This window comes from Schistocerca serialis, chromosome 11 (assembly GCF_023864345.2).
Source record: "Schistocerca serialis cubense isolate TAMUIC-IGC-003099 chromosome 11, iqSchSeri2.2, whole genome shotgun sequence".
NCBI classification, from domain to species: domain Eukaryota; kingdom Metazoa; phylum Arthropoda; class Insecta; order Orthoptera; family Acrididae; genus Schistocerca; species Schistocerca serialis.
In genome coordinates this window covers 90,804,913-90,826,631 of record NC_064648.1, presented here as the reverse complement: position 1 = coordinate 90,826,631, position 21,719 = coordinate 90,804,913, and the positions used below count along the sequence as shown (strand labels likewise).

Sequence of the window (21,719 nt, the reverse complement as noted above, 5' to 3'; positions counted from 1 at the left end):
CATTGAAATTCTGCTACATTCGAAGATGAACAATACGGAATTTGTATTTACTTCGTTGAATAATGTATCAAAATGCAGTGGTCGAAACTCGGGGCGGAGAAAAAAGCTCGTCTTCCACCTTTTTTTTTAAATTTATTTACTGACGCAGAGGTTTTGGCACCAGTGCCTACAAAGCATGCCTGTGTAGCGCTACATATATTCGACGGCAGAAGTTAGTTGTGGCAGCACCTACCAACATTTTTCAGAACTTGCGCTTGCTTTGTACTCGATTCTAAGCCGCAGGCGGTTTTTTGGATTACAAAAACCGGAAAAAAGTGTGGCTTAGATTCGAGTAAATACGATATATATATATATATATATATATATATATATATACACACACACACACACACACACACACACACACACACACACACACACACACACACACACACACACACACACACACATTACATTCGGCTTAGAAATTAGAGTCATCTTAGATTTAAAAATCTAGTCAGTTGCTGTGCTTCATTTCTGACTGTATCACTGTTACGCATAAGAATATTACGAATATAAACATGGAACGATACGTATATTCTTCCACGTTTGCTGTTGTCTCACTCTAGTTTCGTAGTTTATTAGGCAGACAGGATTTAAATGAGATAGCAGCAAACACGAAACAATACATGGCAAAATATATATATATATAATTTGCAAGAGCTCGAGAGAGCATACTTGTGGCACTGAAAACAGCAATAGCAGATGATTTTTCTTACACTTAACATGAAACAAAAAAATATATGAAAGATGGAAAATCTCTATCATATGACTGGCATACAGATGCCTTAAAAGAATGTGACTGTAGCAGGATTAAACCTTTCCAACATTTACAAGGAGAGGTCTCCAGCAGTGGGATCGACTTTTTGAAACCATCTATACCATGGGTTCCAAAACTCTTGTGTGGTTTGGGAAGTGTAATGGTACTTGAATTACGTACCCATTACGGTACCTCACCTGAACCTCTCGATAGCAGCAATGTTTTACTGTTTTTCTGTAAAGTAGTTAACATATTTCTGTGACAACATTCAGATTTGATTTCATTAATGTAGAGATACTTTGATACATCGATATGTTTATGTTGCAATGATATTATTCTTATGTGTATTCCTTCTTTTGTCACTATAATCTTTGACGTACTTGTAACTCTTGATTTTTGGGCGCGTAAGCGATTATTACTTAGTTAGTTAGAGAGTTGGACTTTGAGAAGGTCAAGTCTTGGATGTCATGTTGGAAAGACACATATTGTAACAAGTTTATAAAATGCGAACTTTAACAGTGAGGAAGATGTTTTCAAGTATGTTTTGTATTGTGACGTGATGTTTTGTGTTTTACGTGCCATTGCAATAAAAGCAATAAAAAAGAAGTTAACTTGAATCCGGAGTGTTGATTTTTTTATTTTTTTTTTTTTTTTTTACATCACCATTGTGCTAACTTTCAAAGGTTGAATCTTCAAGAATGGTTTGTGAAACACATCTATAAAACTTTTGAATATTGCATAATAAAATCTAGGCTTCTTTGCATCTGAGCTTGGAATCACCACCTAGATTTTCGACGATTGAGCCATGATTTTACAACGAGACCAGCGTGGGAAACACGAAAAGATGAGTGCCTAGTTCATTCATTATTACATGAAATAACTTTATTAACTGTCCTCTAATGACACCTGCCACATAATAACTTTGTTGTTGCCTGAAAATGCAGTATTTAGCAGCGTGAGCAACACCACAATCATTATTAAATTGACCTTTGTTGAGGTAGGGTTGGTAGAGAAGCAATTTATGTTGGTGACAAAAATTGCCATTCAGCACATCTGAATGATCAATCTGTAGATACTACAACTCTATTGGCTGACTGTGTGTCTGTAAAGTAAGTTTTGATAACTGCATTAGACAGGACTGCCTCACTACTATGTACGAAAGAGGTTTAAGCGGTTTTTGAACTATGGTTCTGTTTTGAAATTGCACATGCTTTGCATATTTTTAGAATGAACACACTATACTCCCCATGTAAGATGAATTCAAATGGCTGAAACTGAATAAAAATTATTTTAAAATACGGAAATTTGTTTGTTCTACCACCCATCACAGTAATTTACATGTAAAACTCTGTATTCATACAATTGAGCCAATTTAAAGATTAAATGAACACAAGTAGCTGAAGTAACAATGCCATGTCACAGACAATTATGAGTGGAAAATCCACAAGAACCGTAAATGAGGTATTATTTGGCAAAAACTAAACTAGAGTGTGAGAAAGAAATGCAGTACTTGCAGATTTATATTTCCCAAAACTAGTTCTTGCATTCTCATTAGCATTTCTATTTCCCTCAAGGTATTAGTTTGCAAGAAAAGAGAAGCCAATCAAATAAACATTTTATGAAGTACGTTATTACTTTCTTCCTTCAAGTCTATGGCTTCCATCACAGTAAACATCTGTTGTACAAAAATTTCAAACTTAAAGCACGTAAATAATACATTCTAAGTGGGGAAGAGGAAGGAATTCTGACAAACACAATGAGGAATTAATTATCCTCTTGTGTGCATAATGTTAAGCAGAATGAACACACAATTATTGCATATCCCTCTTTTTTTTAATTAAAGCTTTATAAAAGTTTAGAAACAAGAAACGAATATAAACTTCACTCACAGTCTTCGTCTCTTTCCACAGAAAAACACAACATACTCCAATCGTGGTAAAATAAACTCTTGTGGTTTCAACATCTATTTTTTTTTAACTGTAAACAAGATAAAAACAAATATTTACAAGTTAGTAATGATAAGTTACACAGCAGCACAAAAAATATATTGCTCTCACCAAAGCAGTAAACTATTATATATCATTATACTGAGAGAATAAATCCTCATCGTTTTATTTCTGAAAACATTACAAGGAAAAATTCTGCTCCATTTTCAGTAATCATTCATGACCTGGATCAAAAACTTTGTGAATTACACTCTGTAATTATGTTACAAATATAAATGCCCAGCATTCTTTTATGGAACACATCTGTATTTACAATTCCTGTACACTCAGCAAGTTTGTGAAACATATTCAACTGTTTTTGGCACAAGTACCTCTTTTAAACTCAAAATTCTCCCTTCATACGAAGAGAGCTATCCAGTACTTATTGTTACTAAAGTGTGTGTGTGTTAACCATCAGAATGTTTCTGAAATCTTAGCTTTTTAAACAAAAAAGTGAACAACTTCAGTGTTTAGTGAGTCGATACATAACAAACTGCCATTTGTACTTCTCCCGATTGTGCGAAATGTCGCACCGCAGTAACTTGCAGACAGAATTGCGATAGATACATTTTGAGCAGTTCAGCTTTTACAGATCTGTAACACTGACACAAAAGCAGTTCAGACAGGTTCAAATAATATCAGACTGGCAGCAGTATCGGCATACCACGAGGGGACACCGAGTCCTCAGATGCTGTCGTAGAGATTGGCTGGCCGCACTCGGCAGCCGTTGAGAGTGAACGTGACACCGTCCTGCAACAGACGTAACAGGTCTGGATAAGTTAACCATAGAGCTCAGTTTTACCTGCTTTGCACTTACCAGTGTCTCTCATTGCATCGACCTAACTAAACTTTACAAAGGGAGGGCCATCTGTGCGTTTGTTCACAGTAGTAACTTATAAGATGCAGGCAGCCAATAGGAGGATAGAATGTGGAAGCCAATGAACAACTGTTACCAAGATACACCTTTATGCCACTAACATAAGAATTAATCACATTTTGTGGCCAGCCTTTTCTTCATATTCTGCTGAAATATATATTTAAAAAATGCTGTGACTTACCAAACGGGAAAGCGCTGGTAGACACACAATAAATAAAAAACAAACAAACACACACACACAGACACACACAAATATCAAGCTTTTGCAACCCACGATTGCTTCATTAGGAAAGAGGGAAGGAGAGGGAAAGACGAAATGCTGTGGGTTTTAAGGGAGAGGGTAAGGAGTCATCCAACCCTCGGAGCGGAAAGAATTACCTTAGGGGGAAAAAAGGACAGGTATACCCTCGCACACACACACACATCCATGCGCACATATACAGACACAGGCAAACATATGTAAAGGCAAAGAGGTTGGGCAGAGATGTCAGTCGAGGCGGAAGTACAGGGGCAAAGATGTTGTCCAATGAAACGTGATGTACGAGGGGCGGCAACTTGAAATTAGCGGAGGTTGAGGCCTGGTGGGTAACGGGAAGAGAGGATATATTGAAGGGCAAGTTCCCATCTCCGGAGTTCTGATAGGTTGGTGTCAGTGGGAAGCATCCAGATAACGCGGACGGTGTAACACTGTGCCAAGATGTGCTGGCCGTGCACCGAGGCATGTTTATCCACAGGGTGATCCTCATTACCAACAAACACTGTCTGCCTGTGTCCGTTCATGCGAATGGATAGTTTGTTGCTGGTCATTCCCACATAGAAAGCTTCACGGTGTAGGCAGGACAGTCGGTAAATCACGTAGGTGCTTTCACATGTGGCTCTGCCTTTGATTGTGTACACCTTCTGAGTTACAGGACTGGAGTAGGTGGTGATGGGAGGGTGCACGGGACAGGTTTTACACTGGGGGCAGTTACAAGGGTAGGAGCCAGAGGGTAGGGAAAGTGGTTTGGGGATTTCATAGGGATGAACCGAGACGTTACGAGGGTTAGGTGGACGGCGGAAAGACACTCTTGGTGGAGTGGGGAGGATTTCGTGAAGGATGGATCTCATTTCAGGGCAGGATTTGAGGAAGTCGTATCCCTGCTGGAGAGCCACATTCAGAGTCTGATCCAGACCCGGAAAGTATCTTGTCACAAGTGGGGCACTTTTGGGATTCTTCTGTGGGAGGTTCTGGGTTTGAGGGGATGAGGAAGTGGCTCAGGTTATTTGCTTCTGTACCAGGTCAGGAGGGCAGTTGCGTCATGCGAAAGCTGTTTTCAGGTTATTGGTGTAATGGTTCAGGGATTCAGGACTGGAGCAGATTCGTTTACCACAAAGACCTAGGCTGTAGGGAAGGGACCGTCTGATATGGAATGTGTGGCAGCTGACATAATGGAGGTACTGTTGCTTGTTGGTGGGTTTGATGTGGACGGATGTGTGAAGCTGGCCATTGGACAGAAGGAGGTCAACGTCGAGGAAAGTGGCATGGGATCTGGAGTAGGACCAGGTGAATCTGATGCAACCAAAGGAGTTGAGGTTGGAGAGGAAATTCTGGAGTTCTTCTTCACTGTGAGTCCAGATCATGAAGATGTCATCAATAGATCTGTACCAAACTTTGGGTTGGTAGGCCTGAGTAACCAAGAAGGCTTCCTCTAAGCAACCCGTAAATAGGTTGACGTACGAGGGGGCCATCCTGGTACCCATGGCTGTTCCCTTTAATTGTTGGCATATCTGGCCTTCGAAAGTGAAGAAGTTGTGAGTTAGGATGAAGCTGGCTATGGTAATGAGGAAAGAGGTTTTAGGTAGGGTGGCAGGTGATTGGCGTGAAAGGAAGTGCTCCATCGCAGTGAGGCCCTGGACGTGTGGGATATTTGTGTATAAGGAAGTGGCATCAATGGTTACAAGGATGGTTTCCAGGGGCAACAGATTCAGTAAGGATTCCAGGCGTTCGAGAAAGTGGTTGGTGTCGATGATGAAGGATGGGAGACTGCATGTAATAGGTTGAAGGTGTTGATCTACATAGGCAGAGATACGTTCTGTGGGGGCTTGGTAACCAGCTACAATGGGGCGGCCGGGATGTTTGGGTTCGTGAATTTTAGGAAGTGGGAAGAAGGTAGGGGTGCAGGGTGTTGGTGGGGTCAGGAGGTTGATGGAGTCAGGTGAAAGGTTTTGTAGAGGGCCTAAGGTTCCGAGGATTCCTTGAAGCTCCGCCTGGACATCAGGAATGGGATTACCTTGGCAAACTTTGTATGTAGTGTTGTCTGAAAGCCGACGCAGTCCCTCAGCCCCATACTGCCGATGATCAAGTACCACGGTCATGGAACCCTTGTCAGCCGGAACAATGACGATGGATCGGTCAGCCTTCAGATCACGGATAGCCTGGGCTCCAGCAGTGGTGATGTTGGGAGTAGGATTAAGGATTTTCAAGAAAGACTGAGAGGCAAGGCTGGAAGTGAGAAATTCCTGGAAGGTTTGGAGAGGGTGATTTTGAGGAAGAGGAGGTGGGTCCCGCTGTGATGGAGGACGGAACTGTCCCAGGCAGGGTTCAATTTGGATAGTGTCTTGGGGAGTTGGATCGTTAGGAGTAGGATTAGGATTATTTTTCTTCGTGGCAAAGTGGTATTTCCAGCAGAGACTACGAGTGTAGGACAGTAAATCTTTGATGAGGGCTGTTTGGTTGAATCTGGGAGTAGGGCTGAAGGTGAGGCCTTTGGATAGGACAGAGGTTTCGGACTGGTAGAGAGTTTGGGAGGAAAGTTAGCTACTGAATTGGGGTGTTGTGGTTACAGATTGTGTTGACTAGAATTTTGAGGTTTTGGAGGGAGTGGAGCTGGAAATGGGAGATTGAGTAGATGGGAGAGACTGGGTCTGTGTGCAATGAGAGGAGGTTGAGGTTTGTTGGAAAGGTTGTGCAGGGTGAGTGAGTTGTCTCTCCGGAGGTGGGAAACCAGGAGATTGGATAGTTTTTTGAGGTGGAGGGTGGCATGCTGTTCTAATTTGCGGTTGGCCTGTAGGAGGATGCTCTGAACAGCCGGTGTGGATGTGGGAGAGGGAAGATTGAAGACTCTGATTAGGGATAGGAGTTGACAGGTGTGTTCATTGGCTGAGTTGATGTGTAGGTGAAGGATTAGGTGTGTGAGGGCAATGGATTGTTCGGTTTGGAACTGGTATAGGGACTGATGGAAAGAAGTGTTACAGCCAGAGATGGGAACTTTAAGTGTGAGGCCTTTGGGGGTGATGCCAAATGTCAGACAAGCCTGAGTAAATAAAATATGCGAGTGTAATCTGGCTAGGGTGAAGGCATGTTTGTGGAGGGAATGTAAATAAAACTTAATGGGGTCGTTGTGGGGGTGTTTTGAGGGTGACATGTTATTAGAAGGTGGAAAGTGTAACATGAGGCTAAAGTGAAAATAAAAATATATGGGGAGAGATAAAGGTGAACTAGAAAGTAACTAGAGTTCTGGTGTGAAAAAAGTCGAAAAAGTATTGGTTTAAGCTGAGCTATGTTGATCCCGTGGTGAACTTAGGTTGGTAAACAACGATGTGTACAAAGGTTCGGTAGTTGTGTTGCCTCCAAAACACTTTAAGGGTGGAGAAATTCGGGAAAATTTTGAAAAAACTGCGTGTAAATGTATTAAAAGGACTGGTTATGTGGTGGCAGATTATGAAAATGAGGCTAACAATCGTCTGATGAATCTTTTACCCCCGGAAACCATCCTTGTAACCATTGATGCCACTTCCTTATACACAAATATCCCACACGTCCAGGGCCTCACTGCGATGGAGCACTTCCTTTCACGCCAATCACCTGCCACTCTACCTAAAACCTCTTTCCTCATTACCTTAGCCAGCTTCATCCTAACTCACAACTTCTTCACTTTCGAAGTCCAGATATGCCAACAATTAAAGGGAACAGCCATGGGTACCAGGATGGCCCCCTCGTACGTCAACCTATTTACGGGTTGCTTAGAGGAAGCCTTCTTGGTCACTCAGGCCTACCAACCCAAAGTTTGGTACAGATCTATTGATGACATCTTCATGATCTGGACTCACAGTGAAGAAGAACTCCAGAATTTCCTCTCCAACCTCAACTCCTTTGGTTGCATCAGATTCACCTGGTCCTACTCCAGATCCCATGCCACTTTCCTCGACATTGACCTCAATCTGTCCAATGGCTAGTTTCACACATCCGTCCACATCAAACCCACCAACAAGCAACAGTACCTCCATTATGACAGCTGCCACACATTCCATATCAGACGGTCCCTTCCCTACAGCCTAGGTCTTTGTGGTAAACGAATCTGCTCCAGTCCTGAATCCCTGAACCATTACACCAATAACCTGAAAACAGCTTTCACATGACGCAACTACCCTCCCGACCTGGTACAGAAGCAAATAACCGGAGCCACTTCTTCATCCCCTCAAACCCAGAACCTCCCACAGAAGAATCCCAAAAGTGCCCCACTTGTGACGGGATACTTTCCTGCACTGGATCAGACTCTGAATGTGGCTCTCCAGCAGGGATACGACTTCCTCAAATCCTGCCCTGAAATGAGATCCATCCTTCACGAAATCCTCCCCACTCCACCAAGAGTGTCTTTCCACCGTCCACCTAACCGTCGTAACGTCTCGGTTCATCCCTATGAAATCCCCAAACCACTTTCCCTACCCTCTGGCTCCTACCCTTGTAACCGCCCCCAGTGTAAAACCTGTCCCGTGCACCCTCCCACCACCACCTACTCCAGTCCTGTAACTCAGAATGTGTACACAGTCAAAGGCAGAGGCACGTGTGAAAGCACCTACGTGATTTACCGATTGACCTGCCTACACCGTGAAGCTTTCTATGTGGGAATGACCAGCAACAAACTATCCACTCGCATGAACAGACACAGGCAGACAGTGTTTGTTGGTAATGAGGATCACCCTGTGGTTAGACATGCCTCGGTGCACGGCCAGCACATCTTGGCACAGTGTTACACCGTCCGCGTTATCTGGATGCTTCCCACTGACACCAACCTATCAGAACTCCGGAGATGGGAACTTGCCCTTCAATATATCCTCTCTTCCCGTTACCCACCAGGCCTCAACCTCCGCTAATTTCAAGTTGCCGCCCCTCGTACCTCACTTTTCATTGGACAACATCTTTGCCCCTGTACTTCCGCCTCGACTGACATCTCTGCCCAACCTCTTTGCCTTTACATATGTTTGCCTGTGTCTGTATAGGTGCGGATGGATATGTGTGTGTGTGTGTGTGTGTGTGTGTGTGTGTGTGTGTGTGTGTGTGTATACCTGTCCTTTTTTCCCCCTAAGGTAAGTCTTTCCAATCCAGGGATTGGAATGACTCCTTACCCTCTCCCTTAAAATCCACATCCTTTCGTCTTTCCCTTTCCTTCCCTCTTTCCTGATGAAGGAACCTTGGGTTGCGAAAGCTTGAAATTTGTTTGTGTGTGTGTTTGTGTTTTTTATTGTGTCTATCTACCAAAGCTTTCTCGTTTGGTAAGTCACAGCATCTTTATTTTTTATACATGTTTTCCCTGTGTCCTGCTCCACACCGTCAAATATCTGGGCGTAATGCTGGAGAGTGGAGAGCAATACGAGGTGGAATGAGCATGTGAGAACTGTGGTAGGAAACGCAAATTGTCAGCTTCGATTTATTGGGAGAATTTTAGGAATGAGTGGTACACCTGTAAAGGACACCGCATATAGGACACTGGTATGACCTATTCTTGAGTAGTGCTCGAGTGTTTGGGTTCTGTACGGTTGCATTGAAGGAAGACATCAAAGCAACTGAGAGGCAGGCTGCTAGATTTGTTACCGGTAGGTTCAAGAAACAAGTACGTGTTACGGAGGTGCTTCAGGAACTCAAATGGGAATCCCGAAAGTGAAGGTGACATTCTTTTCGAGAAACCCTATTGAGAAAATTTAGACAACCGGCGTTCGAAGCTAACTGCCGGCCAACGATTCTACTGCCACCGACGTATATGGCGCATAAGGGCCACGGAGATAAGATACGAGAAATTTGAGGCTCATACGGAGGCATACAGACATTCGTTTTACTCTTGCTCTATTTCAGAGTGGAAGAGGAGGGGAAATGACAAGTAGTGGTACGAGGTACCATCCACCACACACAGTACGGTGGCCTGCAGAGTATCGATGTAGATGTAATTATCTTGACGCACGAGTTCATAGCATTTTTCCATACGTTTAATAAGCACGACAAATGCACATAACAGAGACTTTAGTCATCAATAATATATTCTCCTCCACCATTTACAATAGTCTGCCAATGCTGGGTTCACTTTTCAATTTCTCGACTAGAAATCACTCGGTTTTCAGGGAAGAACTCTTCGAGCCACGTTAGGAGCACATTTTCGCCTGGAAAAGAAGTTCCTGGAAGGCCGACGGAGGTTTCTCGGGTCTCCAGCCGGGTGGTAGCGTCGATATCTCACGATGTTTCGGGAAGTGTCATACTACCCATCTTCGCCAGAAGACCCGAGAAACCTTCATCAATAGTTTACGCCCGGAAAGCCTACAGTCACATATTCCTCGAAGGCTGTTCAACAGAGAATGGTAAAGAAGAAAATGTGAGGCCACGATATCACGTGAGTAAGGTAGGTGCAGAATGACTTCCCAACTCAACTCCTGCACAGCGTTTTTTGTACGTCTAGTAGAATGCGGACGAGCATTATTTGTGGTGTAGCATCTCTTCGTGCTGTCTTCCCGGTTGTTGTTCTCTGCCTGTGTTTGCAAGATGTCTCAGCTCTCGATAATAAATGTCAGCAGTGACGGTTACACTTTGGGGATGCAATCCGCAGTACATCACACTATCAGTGTTCCACCAAATGTGTAACATTATCTTTTGTAGATTCACACAGGTCTTTGTTTGGCTCAACCATCCCTCTCTTTTCCTTACGTTAGCACGAAGGCACCATTTCTCGTCACCAGTAATCGCACAGGAAGGGAATGCTCGGTGTTGTTCACAAGAAACTGATGATGAGCAAGCAGAGATGCACATAAAGACGCCTGTTAATTTTTGTGATTTTGGCTCAGAGCGTGTGGTACCTGTGCACCTGATGTCTGAAACTTTCCCCACTGTGTGCAAATGTCGCACGACGGTGGAGTGATCGCAGTTCGTCACACTTGCAAGTTCTCGAGTACACTGACGTGGATAACTGTAGATTAATGCTTTTAGTACACTGAAATGGATTAATGATTTTTAAATGGTCTTCATCAAACCTCCGAGGTATTTCTAAATCTGGAGAGCCACTGGTGCCAAACGATCTCCTTAAAATGCGAAAATCAATTTCTTGCCGTGTCCAGTCCAATAGCATTATCCCCGTGCACAGCGCAAATGTCTCTAGCTGCCTTCACCACTGTCACCCCTGTACTAAACTCGAACACGAAGATATGTCACAAATATTTGAATTTTTACACTTGGCAGCACATTTTCTAGCATCCACAGCTTCAGTAGCTACCTCAAAATGACAATATGTAAACTCAGATAGCTACAAATAAAAGATGAGAATCGACAAACAAACCCGTAGGAACCGGAATACCAAGCTGCAAACAAAAATGCTATGAATTTATGCAGCAACCTAATAATATAAAGTATGAAACACTCAGAACAGGAGGAGGAAACAAAATAAAACTTATCAGGTCGAAAGGGAATGTGATGTTATTTCAATGACTACAAAATATAGTCAAATTTACAAACAACCACTTGGCAGTACCAACCCACTTACAAGTATAACTTTCATCCCATCTGGCAGAAATTCACACACCAATTTGGTCGGGAAGGGTGTCGTAAAACTGTCGTATCCTCTCGCAATGTAAGCTGGCTCACAACTCTCCTAAACGGTTCTCGACATCCCGGATACTCGCATCGGGGCGGAGCTGACGTCCGAGCCGGTGTCACACGTGTTCTACCGGAGACAGAACTCGGGATGTCGCCGGTCCCAGGAACAGTTCATTGTCAGGCAGACAGTTCATCAATAATAATTCACCTTACTGTGGTCTTTGTACATGTGTAGAGCCACTGATGGCAAAACGATATCCTCACGTGTGGACGAGAGTTTTCCCATCGACAAACGGTACCACGGTACTGTCGCACAGGATTTAACTTGCGAGGACACGAGACGTACCGTCGTGCTTACAGAGTTCCCTCGGTCACTACCACCCACGATACACGACGTGATACTGGCAGAAACACCTCTGTGCCTCTCCGAAACACTGGAAGAATGGGATCTCTCCCAATGTCACTGACATACTCACTGACTACAGTCATCCAGGGTAGCGCAGAATTGCCATTCGTCACCGATCGCAATGTCACGTCACTCGACATCAGTCCGTGTGTGCTTCCCAGTCACAGCACCACTTCGTACACCGTCATCATTGTAATGGTAGCCTACATGTGAGGCAATAATTCCCTAGTCTGGCTGCTGCTCATCTCAGACTAATGGTGTGGGGTGACACAGAATACTGCAGGGAGTCCATTACCTGTCCTCAGTTCACAATGCAGTGATCCTCAGTAGTGGTGTTCAGATACTATCGAAAGAAACCTTGCTGACAAGTACGCTCGCCTCCACATTCCCATCTAGTCCGATATCGAGCCACTGTCACATCTGAATGCACGATTCGACCAGCCAGCTGAACGGATATCCACAGTGAGGCCCCTTTCGAGCTTTGTCACATGCTGATAATGCTGTCTCACACAAGTACATGTTTCCTTCCCAGGAATCACTCACCATGTGATGCTATTCGTGCCCCTTTATACCCTACTGGACCTGGTAAAAACAACTAAACATGAAGAACACCAGTGCACCCTGGTGGCTGTTCTACCTGTCACAGACAACTGCAACTTTAATCTTTTACATATCTGATGATATTGTGTACATGCACAAGTTATACAGGCATCTGACCGTGTGTTCTGGGCGTTTCACTGTTTTTGTCAGGCAGTGTATATATACAGGGTGTTCCAAAACTTGGTAGGCAAAGCTTCTGAAATGGATTCCTCGTATAATGAGAAGAAAAAAAGTCCGGTACATGTGGGCTCAAAAGTGAATACCTTGAAGAGTTACAAGCACCTTTTCATCTTCAATACTGTGAAACATATGTCTTCTACTGTAAGCTCTTTGCTTTCCATATTCTGGGAGGCAGTGGTATGGACCAAAACAAGAAAAAAATTGTGAAGTAAACATGGCTCTAAAATGTATACCTTAAGAATTACAAGCAGTTGTTTATCTTCACTACTGTGGAACACTTATCTTCTACAGTGAACAAGTGCTCGTAGTTCTTAAGGTATTCATTTTACAGCATATGTTTCCTAATAATTTTTTTTCTTGTTATTGTCCATATTACCTCCTCCGAAAATATGGAAAGCAAAGAGCTTGCCATACGAGAGATTTGCTTCACAGTATTGGAGATGAGCCCATGTTTACTGGACATTCTTTCTTCTTCTTGTACGAGGATTCCATTCCCGAAGTCTTCCCATCGAGTTTTAAAACACCCTGGACAGCACGTCTGAACCTTCTATGCTGAAATATTATTAATGGTTTTGTCTCAAAGGTAGGATGTAGATTGTGGTGACAGTGATCTGTAGCATAACCTGAGGTCTAGTTAGGTTGGAATGTCACAATTTAGTTGCAAGTGGGTAAAGCTGACAAATGTGAAGGAGTATTCCATATACAGCAGGACACACTTACAATATTTAAAAGTTTATGATTTGGTACTTTATTTATATTTTTTGAAAATGCTGGACTTTTTACTGTATATCAACAATGGTTTGTGGCCCATTATTGCTTTCCCTCCATAATTTGTAGCCTTTATATAACGCCATATGTTTTTCATGTGATGAGAGAGTGAAATATTGGAGATTTTGGACCTTCATTTCACCTAATTCGCAGGTAAGAATTAGCATAGAATTATTTATATTACTGTTACATACCCTAATGAACTGCACAAAGAGTATGAAACTGAAGCAGGCAAATTATAGGTTGAGCTAAATAATATAATACAACAGTACGAATTTTCATGTAACATGAGTCACATTGATGTAATTAAGTTTTTGTACCAAGAGAGATATTAGAGATAACTTTATCTTGTTCAGTAATTTACTTCTTAATGTGACTGTATAACTAATATCACTACTAAAAATTTCTCAATTTCAAAAATGGTTCAAATGGCTCTGAGCACTATGGGACTTAACCTAACTAACCTAAGGACATCACACACATCCATGGCCGAGGCAGGATTCGAACCTGCAACCATAGCGGTCATGCAGTTCCAGACTGAAGCGCCTAGGACCGCACGGCCACACCGGCCGGCTTCTCAATTTCAACCCACATTGTAATAACAGAAAATTAAATGTGTAATCTGAGTCACGTAATCTGAGTCACAGTTGTTTTATTTTAAGATTGGAAGACGAGGATGCCCTACCAGCAACAGAAAGACAGGGAAAAGTTATAGAGAGAGAAGGAAAACATGAATAATTTAAGAAGTATCTGGAAGAAGCTCGAAAAAGCCAGCAGAAGCAGAAACGAAAGTTTCTACAGTTGAATCACCATAAACAAGGACTGTTATTAGAAGAAAGAAGAGCTAAAAATAGGGAGAGAGTTAGAAAACATAGGCAACTAAGATACAAGATCAGCAACCTAGTAAAACAAGTTTCTCACTGTATAAGTCACATAGTGCTCTGGATAAAGCCATGGCTCGAGTGCTGCAATTGCTTACATTAGCAAGGTACTGTCAACTATACCTGAAAATGTGAAGGTAGTTTCAATCTAATCAGATGGACCTGCCTCACAATTCAAAAATTCAATTTCAAAAACATCCCAGATGTGTGTGATAAGGCTCAGATCAGGTGAACTGGGGCCCCAGCACGTCAATTGAAATTCACCACTGTGTTCCGTGAATCAGTCCATCACACGCCATGCCTCGAGACACGGTGCGTTATTGTGTCAAAAAATGCCACCATCATCAGGAAACGTGATCGTCATAAGGGGTGTGCACGGTCTGCAGCCCGTGTACGATACTCCTCGACTGTCACGGTGCTGAGCTCCATCGGATACACGGATGTCAGTACGAATATTCCCCCGAGGCATAATGAGGGTGCCGCCAGCTTCTCTCCGTCGCACGGTACAAACGTCGAGGAGCTGTTCCCCTCAAAGATGACTGATTTGTGCTGTCTCATCATGTCAAACGCTCTGCCATTGTCTCAACGTCCAGGGCTGACGGCCACATGCCCGTTTCAGTTGTAGTTGGCAATGTCGTGGTGTTAACATTGGCACGTGACGTCTACGGGAACATTATTTCTATTTCTTGTATTGTGGCAGCGAATTGCCGAGTTTATTCTAAATTCACTTTTTTTATCAACAAAATATACAAATAGTGACAATATTATGAAACAGATAGATTGATACTGACCTTGTAGATGAGACGCTGATGTTGAGTTGCAGACAGGCACCACAAAAAGAATGGTATACATTTGAGCTTTCGGCCAAAACAGGCAATGGTGCCTCATCTCTTCCTCCACCCAAACGTCTCAGGAGGCCCGCCGGTACTGACTAACCGCCATTTCATTCTCGATGCAGATATGGAGTGTCACGGGTTCAGCACACCGTTCTCCTGGCCGTTAGCTTTCATAAGCGTAGCCACTACTTCTCAGTTGAGTAGCTCCTCAACTGACCCCACAAAGACTGAGTGCACCCCGATTGCCGACAACGCTCAGCAGACCCGGACGGCATCCAATCCGGGCACTAGCTAAGGCCCACAGCACTTACTTTTTGGTGATCTGGCAGCAACCGCTGTTACCATTGCAGTATGACAGTGCATCATAGGAGAAGCAGTCTAGGTGGTGGGGTTGAGGAGGCCGGGCCGGGGAGGGGTAGGGGTAGGGGTAGGGGTAGGGGTAGGGGTAGGAGGGTACGGGTGAGGGAGGGTGTGGTGCTGCTTGCAGCAGTGTTTAGGGACATGGTGGGAACAGGAAAGGGCTGCTAGGTCAGGAGGTTTGGGGGGCGGGGGGAGACAAGGAGGGGAGGGGAAAAGAACTAGTTATTTAAACTCCCATCCCATGTAACATGCGCAAGAAATGGGAATCCCTACTGCCTAAAAATAAATTTAGAAACATATCTCATTTGCCAATCTTTCTACAAATCATCTGAATATCCACATTCAGAGACTTCAAACTTCTGTTAGCAACATGGCACATAACAGTGTTCATACAAGTTCCAAGACAAGCAGTAATGTACTGTGAATAGGATTCACTATTTACATACAGAGGTAAACATTTACTTCAACAGTACAGTCATAATCAGGTAAATATTAAGCTACCAGTTTTTCTCTAAACAAAAATGAATGTTTGTCCATGTGTTTGGAATGTCTGATCACAGCAAGTAATGACCTGATTTATACACTGTTATTTGCAAAATAACGGGCATTGTCTGGAGAAGGTTTGTAGTTTTGGGTTGGGTAGTTTTATGGAGAGGAGACCAAACAGCCGGTCATCGGTCTCATCAGATTAGGGAAGGACGGGGAAGGAAGTCAGCCGGGTCTTTTCAAAGGAACCGTCCCGGCATTTGCCTGGAGCGATTTAGGGAAATTACGGAAAACCTAAATCAGGATGGCCGGACGTGGGATCGAACTGTCGTCCTCCCGAATGCGAGTCCAGTGTGCTAGCCACTGCGCCACCTCGCTCGGTGCGATATAAGATGAACACCAATAAAAGCAAAACAATGATAATAGAATTTAGTCAGATTAATCAGGTGATGCTAATGGAAACTAAGAGTTTTGCTACTATATTTGGACAGCAAATTACACAACGGCCGAAGTAAAGAGGATATAAAATGTAGACTGGCTACGGCAAGAAAAACGTTTCTGAAGAAGATAGATTTGTTAATACTGAATACAGATTTAAGTACAGTCTTTTCTGATGGTTTTTGCAAAGAGTGTAGTCTTGCACAGATGTGGATGTGGACAATACACAGTTTTGACAAGAAGAATGAGGAGACACTGAATCATATAAGACAGAACTTAAATATATGGAAAACTTGACCAAAAGAAGGAATCGGTCGATAGGACACAAGCAATCATCGATTCGGTAACTGAATGAAGTTTGGAGGATAAAAGTTGTAGAGGGGGACGAAAGCTCGAGTACAGTAAATAGATCCGAGTGGATGTCGGTTGCAGGATTTATACAGAGGTGAAGAGGCTTGCACAGGATCGATTAGCACGGAGAACTGCGGCCCGCGGGTGCAAGGCAGTGTAGTTTAGCGCCCCGTACACGACCGTGTGTCGCTAGTGTTGGCATCGGGGGAGGGGGGGGGAGGGGGGTGGGGAGAGAGAGAGGGAGAGAGAGAGAGAGAGAGAGAGAGAGGGGGAGAGAGAGAGAGAGAGAGAGAGAGAGAGAGAGAGATAGCTGCAGAGTGAGTTGTACTGTACCATGGTCTGATCACACGTAAACAAATTATTCTATTTTAAAAATACTTTTATGTAAGGGATATAGAGTCTCATTCTTACTGATAGTAGTTACAAGTAAATATTTTTTGTTATACTTCGTGCTATAGCTTTTTGTATCTCTTTTCAGAGTTTAGAAATCGGATCCTTAGTTTGCTGTTTTGTACGTAATAATTTTAACTGACCAAGTTTGAAAACTTATTAAAAATAGAATTAAGGTTATAAAGCCCTTTAATTCTTACAGTCAGCATTGTTAAAGAAGACAATTACCATTTTACACGTTTCTCTTTTTCGAGGAAACTATTTTGTCTAGGCTTGGTACAATATTCCGTGAGACTGCTAACCTCAAAGAATTAATCAAATTTTTATCGCCAAGTAATGAATGCTTCTTGGTTTTAGCAAGCTTTAAAAGAGAGAAAAAGCGCTCACAAATAAATGTAGAACCAAACATTGAGAGAAATTTGGCCTTGTGCTTGTGCAAAAGAGGGTATTTCTCTCGTGGAAGACATCTGTAAAAGTCATCCCAAGTTTTACACTAAGAAAGCGGTTCTTCAGGCGGATGTTGCACTGCAGGTCCATCAGCTCTAGTTGAAGCACTTGTGAGACGTCCTCTACCCGAAGGGAAAACGGGCGAACAAATATATATAAGGCCGGTTGACGGTCAATTATCTCCAAAAATTTGTTTTCAAACCGTTCTTGTAATTCGCAAATGATTTTGACATAATCTGAAAAATCCGCATCTTCTTTAACGCTGTCTAGTGCAGGAAAGTGTCCACAATTTTTCTTGTGCATTTTTTTTTTAAGTGCTTGAATCGTCTGCACTAAATCAGCAACAGAGTGAACATTTCACTCCAACGCGAAAATCAAAGTATTTAAATGACCAGTGAGGTCACTCAAAAAAGCCAAATTCGCCACCCACTTAGGATCACAAAGTAATTCTTCTGGACGTCCTTTCATTTCAAAAAGGTATTTATTTCACCCCTCAAGGAGAAAAACCGATGAAGCACCTTTCCTCTGCTCAGCCATCTTAATTCGGTGTGGTAGGGGATATCCGGGTATTCCGATTCGATGATGATGATGATGATGATGATGAGTCCCATACTTCTTTACAGAGCGTAGGGGAGCGACGCGGAACTCGCCACCCTAGTGGAGGTGGTTTGCCATTGCCTTTCTCCGGCCGTAATGGGGATGAATGATGACGATGAAGACGACACAACGACACCCAGTCATCTCGAGGCAGGAAAAATCCCTGACCCTGCTGGGAATCGAACCCGGGACCCTGTGCTCGGGAAGCGAGAACGCTACCGCGAGACCACGAGCTGATCAACCAGAAATTCTTTAAATTGGTGATGTGTGAGTCCATGCGATCGAAGATAATTAACCGTTCAAAGAACTGTGTCCATAACATTTATTATGTTGACAATCTTTGCACAAAAGTGCCTCCTGGTATTATCAGACAATGGACTGCCGCGAATAAGGAACAGCCAACTTTAGCCATTTTTGACCTGACATAACCCAGGAATCCAGTGCGTATCCCTCGTAGTGCAGGGGCTCCATCCGTTGTTATACTGGTCAGGCGTTCCCATTTTAAACCGATTGACTCTAACACGTTTTCCACGGCTAGAAAAATATCCAAACCCCTGGTTGTGTCTTATAATGGTATAAGGTCGAGTGGCGCGGCGGTCGGTCGGGCGGGTGGTCTGCACGGCCAGCTGAGCGACACGGCTCGGCCACTGCGACAACAAACGAATTCGCCCGGGGCGCTGGCTGATTGCGGGCGCTAGCGCATCAGGGGCACAGTTTGGACGAGCCTGCTTTAGACTGAAGACCACAACAATAATAGATTTCAACAGCAGACGAAAGCAGAGTGCCATACCTTGACGAGCTCGGGCAGAGCTGACCAGAACTCGATGTTGGGCACCATCTCCCGGCCAGTGGCACCCCGCAGCAGTCGAAGAGCGAGTGCTCCGCCCACAAAGTACACCCCTAGGAACACGAACAACAGGATGCACAGCACCGACCCCGTCGACAGTCCGCCGTCGGCGGCAGCTCCCGCGGCAAAATCCGCCGGCGACATGGCGGGCCGGTACGTCGGGCACGCCGCTGCCGAAATCAGCTCGAACTTCTGCAAATATTGAACGAGGATGGGGATCAGGAGGGGACACTGTAGTGAGCCAATTAACTTACACGAAATTTAGACCCAGTACACACACAGGGTCGGGGTGTCTACGACCCAGGACAACTGGGAGATATGGGAAAAACCCGGGAATTTTTTCATCCGGGAGAAAACCGGGAAAAACCTGGGAATCTTTTTGAATTCTGGGAATTTTTCATTGTTTTAGTTTTCAGTTAAATTTTTGTGATTTTGACTGGTAAGAACCAATACTCTAACAAAAAATTTTACTGTATCCCACTTCTGCAGAATAATACTGCAGCAACAAAACATGAACGAGAGAAAAAAACGAAAATAAAACTTAAGTCACAAAGGAAATGCACCAACAAAACACAGTGTTCATACAAACGTCTGCCAACAGCAAAGTGTGTCACAGGCTTCAGGAAGACTGTGCAGTGCTTCTTAACAACAAATTGCCTCCAATGAGTGTGACATGACAGTTTTTTACATTAGAATCGTTTTAATGCAAGATTTTTTAATGTTTCACACGTACGAACATGCGGGCTTCCTGCGTCATCGTAACTGCGCAAGTGCAGTGACGCCTATTATCTGGTGCTCTCTGGCAACTGCTGAAACGTACCTTTCTAATAGGTACCGGAAAAATATTGCGAATATTGCTTTGAAAAGCGTTACTTTCAAAGAAAATTTCCTTTTATGTAAGATAAACTATGTGAGAGAGTGTACGACGAATTTCTTAAATCACAGAGCGTTTGACTCTCATTTAAAACTCAACTCTTTGAGGACGACCATATGAAGAGTTTCGAGCCCAGACGATCAGACATTTACGTTGTTATTAAAAAATTTTACTGGCACAGTAATGTGATGTACGACGCGCAAAAAAGATCAACAATATATGTGGAAGCATAGTTTCTCTTGCAGCTCATTAATCTTAGAGACCAATATTATATATCATAGCTTTGCTTTCCTTGTAGCAACAATTGTACATTAATTTAAGCCATTAATTTTTCTTATTTGTGTGTTCGCGCTACTAAAGAGTGATCTTGCTATTGGCTGACTACATCACGTGTCAAATGCTGTCATCAGCTGGCGAGATCAGGAGACACGAGCTGTGACTGGCTTACAAAAGCGCGTCGCAATCTCAATTTTAATGCTTCGGAAAGTAATATGCGGTGTTTGGTGGAATTTGAATTTATACCTTCGTAACACGGAAATACGCAGTGTATATGTTGCTGCACATCAAAGATCTTTCCAAAACGTGTTTTTTTACGCCGGTGTATAAAACCATAAACCATAACAGGATTGATAAGTGCCGAGAAAAAGTATACTGTCACTTAACACGGAAAAGTGTATTTTCACCGGGGAGAAAGTTTATTTTCAACCGGGAAATCCGGGTAAAATCCAGGAATTATTTTTCCTTGTCCATGTAGATGCCCGGAGGGTGTATGGGTGGAGAAGGAAAAAAAATTCCCGGATTTTTCCCAGATTTCCTGGTTAAAAATACACTTTCTCCCGGGTGAAAACATACTTTTTCTTTTTTAAGTGACAGTATACTCTTCCTCACCACTGTAAAACTCATCAATCCTTTGAATGTTTATGGTTTTATATACCGGAGTAGAATTTCCAGGCACTTTAGAAAACGAAACTCGGGGAGGGGGGGGGGGGGGGGGGGGGGACACGTTTTGAAAGACCTTTGATGCGCTCCACCAAATAATGTACGTCACTTTCCAAAGCATTGAAACTGAGATTGCAATGCGCTTTTGTAAGCGTCATAGCTCATTCACGTGATCTCGCCAGCTTATGACAGCAGTAGGAGACGTGATGTAGTCAGCCAATAGCAAGATCACTCTTAAGTAGCGTGAATACACAAATAAGAAAAGTTAATGGCTTAAATTGATATACATAGCATTCACATATAATATTGGTCTCTAAGATTAATAAGTTGGAAGAGAAGCTAAGCTTCCACATATAATGTTGATCTTTTTTGTGCGTGTTACAGCACATAATTCATCTTGCGTAAAAGGAAATCTGCTGTGAATGTAATGCTTTTCAAACCACCATTCGCAATATTTTCCCGCGACCTGTTAGAAATAGGTTCCTTTCAGCAGTTGCAAGAAAGCGCCAGCTAACTGGCGTCACCGCGCTTGCGCAGCTACGATGACGCACGAAGCCCGTATGTTCGTTCGTACGTGTAAAACATTAAAATATCTTGTCATAAAAGAAACAAGACTTCAAAGGATACTTCAAGAGCGTCGGGATTTCGCGAACCATACTAAAGTGCATAAAATTCGGCTTAAAATGCACATCCGCATGTAAATTTTCTTGGAGTACCAGTACTCACATTTGGTTCTTTATTATAGCATAATGCCATACGTGCACTTGAAATGCAGCGAACAGTTGAAACTAAATTAAACACTTCGTTTCAAATAAATTGACTGCCTC

General features: G+C 43.2%; 1 protein-coding gene across 1 annotated transcript in view; it reads right to left on the bottom strand.

Moving 5' to 3' along the window:
• Positions 1–2,610: 2,610 nt before the first annotated feature.
• Positions 2,611–21,719, bottom strand: part of LOC126427171 (cation-dependent mannose-6-phosphate receptor-like) — a 133,585-nt gene continuing 114,476 nt past the window's right edge. The window contains exons 5-6 of the mRNA XM_050089398.1: positions 19,023–19,271; positions 2,611–3,534 (exon numbers count right to left, since the gene is read on the bottom strand). Of these exons, the coding sequence (XP_049945355.1) occupies positions 3,469–3,534; positions 19,023–19,271 (315 nt within the window). The 3' untranslated portion in view covers positions 2,611–3,468. The remainder of the gene's footprint in view (positions 3,535–19,022; positions 19,272–21,719) is intronic.